Genomic DNA, 12,233 nt, shown 5'->3' on the forward strand with positions numbered 1-12,233 from the left:
AGGCCGTAGCACAACACAGCAGCATGTCAAGTGGGCCAAACCTGAACCGAATATGAGCAAATTTTTTTGATTTGTTCCTCCCCCCAAAGCTGTAAACCTATGGGAACCACTGTCAATGGTTTGGGTTCAAGTGGCTACAGTGCGATTAGTTAAACTAGTGGTAAGGAGAGCAAATGAATTGCTCCATTGTCCATTGAAAATGAATCAGACCTGTCGCCTTTGCAGCTCTGGCAGCTTTTGGTGTGAACGCACAGTGACTTTGGTGTTTAAAAGGGTAAGTCTGGGTTCACTCAAGTCATTAACTGCTTGAGTTGCCCATCTGCAGTAAGGTAAAGCAATAAAAAATATTCTAAATGTAGCGTGCACTTAAACTGTTGTGGATTTTTTAGGTGTCTGCAATACATTCTGGTGCAGAGCCTTGCCCATAGCAGCATGTCAGTTAGCTTTCATGGCAGTACTTTTGCCTGATTCTCCAAACTGGGGACAGCAGACCAACATCTACTGTATGCAGGCCTGACTATGGATGAGTACCTCATGCAGCCCCACTTCAACAGATCTAAACTATCCCTTTAAGATTCATTTTCTCTGTCTTTATCTTTTTTTTTAATCTATCTATATACTGTATCTTCTGTATCCTCTAATCTATCCATCTCCCTGTTACCTCCCTGTCCTGTCCACCTATGAACAATTTATCAGACATCCAATCTATCAACCCATCCCCCTGACCGTATTGCTATACATAGGATAGTGCAGAAACACACACAGATAGACACTTAAATCAAATGAACCAGAGACTAAGCTGCGAGGCAAATCAAGCAGTGTGAAGTCGTCACTTTGTACTTTTGCTGATTCGTGACAACTCTGAGAAGGCTTGTCTGCCCGAGCCGTCTCTGCAGCTAAAGAGAGGGCTGTTAATTTAGTTTCTGATTGAGGAGCAGAAAGAGGTGTCAGATATTATTCTCGGATTTATTTAACCACGACTACTGAATCTCAGCAAAATCAGCCTGATGAATACTGAGAGGCAGGGTGGACGAATAAGTCAGGACACTGAAGCATACTGTACAGAATCCATTGGCTAAAAAGGACTAATTCTTGTGCCCTGCTGAATACTGAATGGGAGGGTGACACACAAACTAAGTACGGATGATATACTGCTGCGGAAGTGGAAAGTTAATGCATTACCTCATTGGAGTCAGCTACACAGTAAACCTATTGCGAGAAGAGTAATGGTGTCTCTAGATCATTGAGATATGTAGTGCACAGTGATTGGAACAGCTCCTAAAGTATGTGCTCCAATGCTAATGTGGCTAAAGGGGGTATCCAGGGACACAGACAGATAGCAAATGGGCCTTGGCTTATCTAAAAAAAATGCGTTGCCGAGTTTCACACAGAAAACTCAAGCTGTGATAATGCAGAGAGGTTTCAGAAGACATTAAAGGCAAACAGAAAGGACTGAAAGAAGGTATGCAGCAGCAGCAATCAAAGGATCATTAGTGTGTACATTGAAAAGCCAAGAGAATGATTGTCTTTTCATGTCTTCTAGTCATCTCAGGTGTCATGCTGAGTTGCTTTTCATTGCTGTGTGAAAATACATTTGCCTGCACTCACTTTCATACATAGAGAGAGGGGAGTGAATTTTGTATTGAGAAAATAAGTGAACATTATGCACACACACACACACACACACACACACACACACACACGCATGCAAAAAGGTATGCTGTAGCATGCATCTGAAACTGCAACTCACCTTGAGAGCATTAACCAGGGTTGATCCTTTTAGTGTTGGTCTTCTGGGCTGCAGCTGTCAACATAAAGCAGAGAGGTTGTGGATGTTTTAAACATGTGAAGACTTTTGTACCTGCTTTGGTATATTTTTAAATTCAACTGGAGAGAACATGAAAGAATCAAATCTCACTTGATGTTCCAAAAACCAAAAGGACATTCACTCGGTTGGGAGAGCCAAAAATACACAAAGACAGTTCACACAAAAATGAATCAGATACAAAAACTGTGCATGACCTCATGGTTCTACGATACGCCCTATAATTGCTCCCTCCTTCCTGTCTAACCCTCCCGCCACATCCATGTAATCCAAAGAAATAAAATTAAACAATTTTAAACTGTAGCACATAGCAAAGATATTGGAAGCTACAGTATTTAACATGTAGCAGCACAAACACTAGACTGATTCAATCTTGCAGACTTGATCTTATGTTTCAATTTTCTGCCTCTGTAACTCAATTTAAACTTCTGGTGAAGAGCTATGAAATGTATTACATTTAGAGTTAGGTCACTGAAAAGTTGTGTTCCTGATGTCTGTTCTTTTCTAATATTCCTGCTGTCATCTGTAACTACAATAACAACTACAATCAGCACCTCGCAGTGCGCCTTCACTAACCAACTCAAGCTGTTTTCATCTATGTCTATCTAGACTCATAACATATGTAATACAGACTTTAAAGGACTTTAATAGAAGTTATCAAATGTAGGTATTGGTGAAATTGAAGTTCACATTATATATAGCACTATGTTGACATTCATCCAGTGAGAAACACACTGTCTTCACTTAGACTATTTTTACGAAGAGGACAGAGAACTGATAAAGAGCTTCGTCACATGGTTCAACAACAATCACCTGAAGCTCCATTAAAGAATGACAAATGAGCTTCTGATGGACTACCACAGCAACAAGGCAGAACACAAAGCTGTAGCTATGACAGTAGACAATGATTTAAACATGAATGTTGTTGCTGAGAAGCTACAAGTTCTAAAACATGGATGCTTGAAGCCAATTTAAGTGGCCAGACCGTGGAAATACAACTCCGGGGTCCGTCATGTAATGCCATTGGGCTCAAAAAACTTTTTCCCATAGACTTGCATTGTGAGAGAGACATCTGTAAATCAGTGGATACATTTTTTTGAGTGTCACAACCCTGCAAAATGACTAATTTTACAATAAGATACTGATTCATTCAATAATTCATCGAAATGAATTGTGTAAATCAACCTTTACTGTAAAAGTATTTAAAAAGTTTTAGTTCAAAGTTTGGCAGACGTGTCGTAGTAAAGCTGCTGGATTTTGGAAACAATTGTCCCCCTGTCCTCTACCACCCAAACTGGTCGGCTGTCCATTGCAATCCATTTGCAAGGGAGTTAGTTAGTCAATCACAGGTAGACTTTCACAGTTTGCGTCTGAACACCTAGTCAATTGTGGCTTGACGAGGCCAACTGCTAGCACTAGCATCAGAGGCTGTGCTAGCTCAGACCTCCAGGTACGCTGCTAAATGCTTTTCCTTGAGGTGATATTTCAGGCTCTAAGTACTCTGATGGTACGAAAATTCCTTACTGCAGGAATTGCAGAGAAAGTTGCTCCTATCAACAGTTCCATCTGGGCGTTTTATAAATGTAAATGTTTCAGTCACGGGACGAGGCACAAGTAGTGATGGATACAATCACCACAGTTTAAAGGTGGGCACCCAAGATTAGTGTCACCAATTCGACCAAATGTAAAATATCGTCACAATCTTCTCCTCTGACCCTAAGATTTGCGAAACATTATAATGTCACGGTGAAGCTAACCTTTGACCTTTTGGATATAAAAGTGCATTTCATCATTTCATCACTTTATTCTTTCAGACATTTCTACAAGATTTTGTCAAAATTAGCGAATAAATTGCTGAGTTATGACAAAAAATGTTGTGTGAGGTCACAGTGGCCTTTGACCTTTGACCACAACAATCTAATGAGTTCATCCTTGAGTCTGAGTGGTCATTTTGACAAATTTGAAGAATTTCCCTCAAGGAATTCTTGAGCCAACACATTCACAAAAATGGGATGGATGGATGGACAATCTGAAAACACAATGCCTCCAGCCAAAGCATTATGCTGAATAACATGATAAATCTTAACTGTCACAAACACAACAGTCTTTGCTGTACTATCCCTCTTTAGCAGACCTGTGCTGTATGACACAGCAGGCACGTACTGTACACAAACATGCCTTAATTAGCATTTATAATGGTTTTGAAGGACACTAGAAAGAACTCTCATTTTACACTTCAGACATGAGCCAGCACTTGATAAAGTGTCTTGATAGTCAGTGGATGTCCGCGTGAGAGCTAGCATTACAGGATATGACCTTTCCTGTTGCGTAAGGCACTCGTTTTATGAGCTCCTCTCATCATCCTAATTAGGCAGCCATATTGTTCCAGCACTTAGACTCACAATAAGTGTTTGGTCAAGTGTTTATTAAACATAGGTTTAATACGCCTCTGGGACTGTATGTAGGTATGTAAGTACACACACACATAGCTCAGCTGTAGCTGTTTTCAATCCCTCTGAGTGGTTTCAACTGAAGCTGGGGTCACACTGTAAAGCGCCACAATCTGTCTCCATGTTTAAGGAAGAGAGAGACAAACCCCATGATGGTGTGATGGTTTGCTTTGTTCATAAATTTATGTCGTTACCTCAGCGCCTTTATAAGGTCAAACTAGTCAGACTTAAACATTTGTTTGTCTCTTATCGCCTGTAAAACATAGGTAGAAATAAACATATACACAAAAACAAGCTGCAACTGAATTTTCCCAAGAACAGAGAGAGACTCTGTGCTGCTTTTCTAAAGTGTGATTTTACATTAAAGCAAGAATAAACAAATGATTCACATCTAGGTCAGTGAGATGTGATGTGTTTTAGCTTAACGATGTGTCAACATTCAGAGGGTTTCAGGAAATGAATACAGGTGATGCTACAATTGCAAATAACAGACTCCAAATTAGAAAACAAAGAACATCAAGGCAGCACAGACGGAGTTCCATATTGAGCGCATCTGATTCCCCCAATTGTATAATCTCACCAGAAGTCGGGTAGGCGAACATGTCCAAGAAAGTAAAATGAAAAATGCTGAAAAGGAGCCAAAGTTGAACAGACAGGCTCTGATTATTTAGGAAAAACATACAGTTTTGAGAGTTCCTGCTGCGCTGAAGCGTCCCGTGGAGCAACGGCTCACATTTTAAGAGTTGACAAAGCCAACCACTCTGCTGAAAATGAGAATTTGGAAAACAACCAATCAGTGGGATGAAACCACAGAATCAATGTGAAGCAAGGAGGATAAATTGTGAGGACTCAGATGTAGTTCCTCTTTAATGGCAGGAGGGACTCTACACTGCTTAAAGCTGGAGTTAAATAGTACCAGTTTGTATCTGTTCTTGCTTTTGCATATGTGTGTGTATGTCCTTCAAATATACATGTAATTTTTAAGAAGGTGTTAAAGGTTTTGTTTTTTTGTTTATTCGGGATTTATCAGACTTAGTGCCATCTATTGTTCTGCTGAATTCAAGATGGCACTGAGCCTAGCAAATCTGTTAGTGAATGTCCCCGTCCCTTTGTTTTGCTTAGTTACAAAAGATAAAGAGGGGCCTCTATAATGACCGAGGGAGACAAAGACATAAATAAGGGAATTTACAGATGGTGATTATGAATTATAAATTCCATTACACACAGAAACAGAGAGGGAATAAGTGACAGTGCCGACATACATCCAGTCACATCTGCTGTCCCAGTAGACAGCGCCTTTGGTGAGCGAGAGTGGGCTGATGTGTGTGTGTGTGTCTGTGTTTTGGGGGAGGGATTATTATTTTCACAGCTTTCAATCCGTCACTCACTCAGTCCTGGGGACATCCAACGGTATGGAGGAGAGAGTGACAGAACAAGAAAGGGAGATGAGAGAAGCGTGAGAGTGTGGGAGGTGAGACAGAGACACAAATCAAAGCTCAAAAGAAGAGAAGATGGTTGGTTGATTTTCACACCATCCAAATCCTTGAAAATAGAAAAACACAGTGACATGTCTGCACCCACAATCATACAACGACGGCCCTCCTGTTGGCTCCTCACCACCACTAAAATCTGGCATTTGAAGTAGACAGCCGCTACTGCATGTGCCGCACTTTACACATGTACTCTGCGTGTTTGATAGCTGCCAAAATCGCTGCAAAGCCTGGCCGTGCTCACCCACACAGACACACGGTTCACGTCCTCTCCTGTTCTTGTCACAGATGTGACAGACAGGAGACAGGAAGATAATTTATCCAATGATCATACAGAAATCTATATTATGATTACTGGACTGACAAAACTCTGCAGAGAAATAAGTTGGGATCCTTTACTCACTGAGACTTGTATATATTCATAGTATAACATGAGCACATTCATTGTTGCATATAGAGGGAAGCCATTTCTTTTGATAGTCAATTTAAGAGCTAAAAAAAATTAGAAAAGAATACAGTACTGTGGAATATGCACATGATAGATACATTTGAGTTCATCTAAATATCCAATTTGCATTCAATTATGTAAAAGCTACATTCAATTAATTTTATCATAATTAGTCATCATCATCTCAGGAAAGACATGAGCTCACACTGTACTAGTTTAAATGAGAAATGTTACAAAAGTTTTACTTTCTGCGGTGGATGGATTCATTACCATCCTTACTCTGATCATTCACACACAAGTGCACTGGCGCAGAGATGTAATTGCCAATTCTGAAAGGGAGCTGATTTTAAATGACATGACTTACGAATCAAATGGCAAGTAATGAGTACGATATTTTATTTTTTTGTCAGAAATAATCCTGACACTGACTGTGTGAGGTTAAGGAGTGCACCCCATATGGTAAGGTGTTAAAGCTTATTGTCTTATACAATGGGACGTGTTAGTCGCTGATTGTGCTGCAGATCAGCCACTTAGAAGTTGAAACTGGAGAAGTTTGCACTTGAAGGGCTGTGCTGGATTTTTAAGTGACTCATTTTCTTCTGTTTTAACATATAAAATGCCAATTACTTCCCGTATCTTTTGATTAAATTGAAAAAATGAAATAACAGGACTGATAGTGTTGCTAGGCAGTGTGATCAAAAATTTGTATCACAGTATTCTGGCAGTTTTACAGTATTTTGGGTTTTTTTTTTTTTTTTTCCATTTTAATCTCACCATATTCGGGGGAGAAACACGATTTTCTCAATCTACGATGCCATTAGATTTTTGATTTTAAGGTCACAATTTGATTAAAAAAAGATACAAGGCTACAAGTGTAACACAACTGCCATATTTCCTATACGGTCAAATTTAAATAATTTATTTCAATGTAAAAAAATCCCAATTACTTCTTTCACCAGCCAAGTGAAAAGAAAAAAGCAAACTGTTAAACACAAAAAACAGCCACTAGAAAGCAGAAGGGTACTGAACAACAAAGCTTGAGTTTCCTCACCTACTTAAAACCACTTTCCCTTCAAAATACTAGTGTAGACTTCAGACTGTTGTTTTACTTTCAACGATGCGTTCACTGTTTAACATCTCATGGAGAAGACAAAATGTTGCCACACTGCTGACTTCAGGGAAACAGGAGTATTTCCCAGTTCTGTTGTTTTTTGTAACTTCTGACCCTGGCAGCGGCCATGTGTCTTTTAATGTTTTTTTTTTTTCTTCAGGCAGATGCAAGTTGGATTTTTTAAAACCAAAAAAGCTTCTTTCATGGGCATCTTCGGTCTATTTCTTTATCCTCTCTCTTTCATTTCTTTGAATGTACTGTAGCGACAGGGAATCTCCAAGCTGTTATGCTGCCTGGCTAGCTACTGTAGCAAGCTGTACCCAGCATGCCGTTCAGTGGTGTAATTTTGTAAATGTACAATAGGAATTGTTTTATGTGTCACATGTTGTTGTGTGCCACTGTGTTTTGAAAGTTAGTTGTGGGTTAATAATGATTGTTATTAAGTTAATCGTAAGTAAAAAGAGTACGCAGTTAATATGGGTCCACTCTCAATACATTCTTAGCAGCTTGTTTTAACTGTAGTGCCATTGGGAAAATGGAATGGGAAATTACAACCAGCATCCTGGCTGAACCAGTATGTAGCCCAGCACTAACTGGTAGCATGGAACAACTATATAAATATATTTTTTCAAGCTTTTTTTAGCATTTCTTGTCTATTTCTGACAGTCAGAGAAAGATGGGAAAGGCAGGGGAGAGAGAGGGGACGACATGCAGGGAAGGCCCCCGTGCTGGACTCAATCCCGGGCCGCTTAAGCAGGAAGTCAGCCTTATTGGTACGCACTCTGCTCTGCGAGCCACCCAGGGCACCCCATAACTCAGTATTTCAGTGGCTTCTACTTTTTCATCTTTCTTGTTGTTCCCTCATCCCCTCTCCCTCCCCTCTCACTAAGGTGGCATGGTGAAGCTAAAATGTCACAGGAGCTGAAAGTATTGCACTATGCATATTTCCCTGGCCAGCTCCAGACCCTCTGTCAGACGACAAACTTCTCAGCTATTTGTCCTCATTACAGAACAGCCTCTGACTACCCACCTTAATTCCCCCGCCCGTCCCTCTGGGGGCTCTTTTCCACCCTTGCTTGGCATGAGTCATTTTTACGACCGCCACTTTGGCCCCCGTCGGTCCGGGCCGCCTATACTTTAAACCTAGCTAGGCGAGTAAATCTGCCAGCTTTAATTAAAATAGCTTCTTTTGTAGCTCTTTCTCTACCTCCGTCCTCTTGTCCCTGATGACATAATGGTGCTGGGAACTTCCCTCTGCAGATCTGACTCAAAAGGACTGACCCCTGGAAAAATGGAGGTGTGTTGCACTATTTTATGATGAGTTAGCAAGAAATAAGCCACATTTCATCCTATCTGCTCATCGCCGTGCTTTGACCTGGTTTCCCGAGTGAAAAGATAATTATGAAGGTCGTGGTTAAAGTGTTGGGAAGACATTAAATAATTTTAGAATATGCAACAGAAATCAATGAGCAGAAAACTCCCATCACGGTTTAATTGTGTGCGGAGTGACAAATAACGACCTTGCTGTCTTTCAAGGTCAGCCTTTCTTGGAGAAATAACGATTTGTGAGGCTGAATCAATGAAGCTCATTCAAGCCGTTTTCCTACAATATTGTTCAGGGACTAACTTTGGTGCCATTGATTAGCTGATTTATAGCTTGCATCTGTTCTGGGCCCACGGTGAATGTAGAGCCGCTCATTACAAGGAAACGATGGGGAAGAGAAGAGAAAAGCAGTGAAGGAGAAGAGTACATACAGTGTCTTAAACAGATATTTAAAAAAGTTTTTAATGCATTTTTTAATGTGTCAAACACACCAAATATGCTGGAAAAGCTTAGCACAGCAATATCAGTTTTTACTGTGTGCAGAAAAATCATGGTGTTAACAGAACAGGACCAATTTCATTTAAAGTCCTGTGACTGTGTGTCTGATTTGTAATTGTGCCTGACTAATATTTTATTAATATTCTAACACACAGTACCACTCTCTTATTCTGAAACAGCTATATTGTACATATTTATGTATAGTACTTTTATTTTATTTATTTAATTTTTCTATTTTATAGTTATGTTCTTGAGTGTTGCAGTGCTTTGCCTTATTTTTATTCCTCTTCATGTGTTTATATTTTTATGTATGCACCAATAACCAAAGCAAATTCCTTTTCAGTGAAAGTTGCTTGGTAACAAATCTTATTCAGATTCTGATTCTAGGCTCTACGCAGAGCCAATGCCATAGCCTGTGCAAGTGGCCTACATTGTTGTAAGCACTCAGTGTAAAGCCCATTTGTGTTGTGGTTTATCTGTGTCAATCTGCAATTACACCTCTTGTGCAAGTGCAGAGAAGTTTGATTAAAGCAACTATCATACCTAAAACACACATAAAACGTGGCTTAATAGCGACAATATTAGCAACAAGATTCACAGACACAACAACTGTCTTTTGCTAGACATTTTTTTTCCCACCAACGCATCATGCTAATACTTTTAGCATATGAGTATGACATTGTGCATTGCATAAATTAGCCTAGCTGCTAGCAGACTTTTCCTCTACTCATATGAAGCCAGGAACAACTGCAACATTTAACAAAGGTAACGTTACAACATTCAGCTCTATTCTAACTCACAACGTTCACCGACAAAACAACTTGCCAGCAGACTGTCCTCCACTCACATGAAGCCGGGACAAATCACACACAGGACTTAAAATGCTATTTTGTGGTGACTTTATTGTCTTTACAGTTCACTGTTTTTCAGTGTCAGCATGAATTTGAGGTGCTGCAGTAAATCTGGCTGAGTTGGAGAATCGGAATTAGACAGTATTCTGACTGGCTGACCAAAGGATGAACACCACTCGTGCCCAGCTCTACCTGAAATTTTGAAAAACACTAACAAAACTAACTCCTTCTCGGCCACACCTCCATGTCTGTGTCTCCTCCACCACCTGTTATGAAATGGAAGCAGGCCCAATGGGCATGGCCACACGATCCACAGTCTGGGTCAATTATAAGCTTTTATATGAATATTGTAACAATATCAATATTTTACAGTATTAGGCCATATTATTAACATATGTAGGTTGGTTCATATCATGGATGTATTAATTAAATATTCCAAGCTTAGCTGCAGTGAGATTGTCCACTGCAACGCTGTTGACCACAGCAGCATTTTCTTTCCATACTGCATTTTTTCCAACTCCCATTTTTCAGGCTGCCGGACGAAACCAGTTTATTAAATTGGAGCTGCTATGTGAGGGTCTGCATTTCTAGCTTAGAGAAGTTTCTCTTCTTGGCCTTATTAAGTCTCTCCATGTCATAAACTCTTGAGGGGAGGCCTCTAAACCGAGAATATATTGAGGCCAGATATGTAAATGACAATTGCTTTCAGCCACCACATTTATTTAACACCCGATCATTCCTACGCTGTGAGTGGCGAGATAAGAACGTTTCATGAATCACACATGAACCGTATCGTAAGATGATTCCTACGCTCAGATCTGCACTGGTTTGTAAGATAGATAAATGAGGGCCTATATGAAGTGCTGAAGACCAGTGTCAGGAATCTGTTTTCATGCCATTCATGCATGCTGGGCACCAGCATTCTTATGCTCTGTGGGCCAAAAACATGAAGCCTGAAGAAGCCTGAATAACTGCCATATGCACCCAGCGAGCAACCTCCACTGCAACAAATGAGGCGCCAACACAGCACACAGTTCTCCTCATACATCCATGTTAACATTTTTTACATTATCTCAGGTCATTTCACCTCTCATGCACTGATTGCACAATCCCATCCACCGTCACCGTCTCCCTCCTCTCCTGGCTCTACCTTGTTCCTCTCCTCCTTTTTTTTTTTCTCTCTTCTTTCTTCCCCTCAGAAAACACAGGCACTAGCTGCACTAATACACAACCCTCCCCTTTTCCTACTTTCTTTTCTTCTCTCTTATTTCCTCTCCTTTCTTATCTGCACCCCTGAAGGGTTTGTCTGTCTCCTAACCAGCTGAAGCAAGGCTTCCGCTGGTCTGCGCCTGGCCCCTATTATCAGAGCATGACAAGGAGCTGCAGTGTCAACTTGTCAGCCTAATAAACATCCTTTATGGCACCGGCCTGGGTGTGTTTTGAGGGGAGTCAGCCAGCCACCAAGCAGTGGACCATTGATTTCATGGATGGCGCTCAGTGCTCACACTTCCACCCGTCTATTATGCAGTGGACAGGCTGCAATTGTTTTGCCATGCACAGCCATACTTAAGACACTCATACTCCTAGAGGCTTTCTGTTTAGTTTGAGACATGGTCTTAGAGAGAAAAGCGGAAAGAGAAAGAATTAAACAAGTCTCCAACACAGGTCAAGTATGGCAGTGCTCAGGGCAGCAGTTCATTTAATCATAGACTGCTTTTTCAAGTCTTTACATAAGGCTTTTTGCAACCTTTTGTTTTGCAGGTCAAGGTCAATAATGCTCTCATATTTTCTCCTTCTCCCCAATCTAATTCCTTCTTCTTTTTAGTGCTAGAGAGGTGAGGGGTCACGCTGAGGCTGAACAAGTCATTCAATCACTTAGAATAGTAATCACACTCTTTTTCTTTTCCTCATATGGCACTTTAGCTATCCTGAGCTGCTGGGAACAATAACTGTTCTTGGATCGAACTCTGAGGGACAAAAGGATGAGAGAAAAGAAGAAAGAAGTACAGAGAAAGAGAAGGAAAGCGAGTCCACCACCCTTGAAAATAACTGGATCACTAGTTCAGCACCACGGACAGCAACATTTCTTAACTACCAATCAAAAAGCTGAATCTGAGCCAGTGAGCCAAAATCCAAATTTGCCTTTTTAACCTTTGTCCACTAGCATGTCATAAATATTCATGACAGGTGGGCAGGCAGATATGTCTTTTAGCAAGCAGCGTAGGCTTGTGCTGAT

At 40.6% G+C, this 12,233-nt stretch overlaps 1 protein-coding gene across 6 annotated transcripts in view; it reads right to left on the reverse strand.

Moving 5' to 3' along the window:
• Window positions 1–12,233, reverse strand: part of tnr (tenascin R (restrictin, janusin)) — a 274,847-nt gene that overhangs the window by 180,011 nt on the left and 82,603 nt on the right. For all 6 annotated transcript variants that reach the window (XM_033638024.2, XM_033638023.2, XM_078173333.1 and 3 more), the window contains exon 2: window positions 1,751–1,804. In XM_033638024.2, coding sequence (XP_033493915.2) covers window positions 1,751–1,761 — 11 coding nt within the window. In that variant the 5' untranslated portion in view covers window positions 1,762–1,804. The remainder of the gene's footprint in view (window positions 1–1,750; window positions 1,805–12,233) is intronic.

The sequence above is a fragment of the Epinephelus lanceolatus genome, chromosome 12, assembly GCF_041903045.1.
Source record: "Epinephelus lanceolatus isolate andai-2023 chromosome 12, ASM4190304v1, whole genome shotgun sequence".
Taxonomy (NCBI): domain Eukaryota; kingdom Metazoa; phylum Chordata; class Actinopteri; order Perciformes; family Serranidae; genus Epinephelus; species Epinephelus lanceolatus.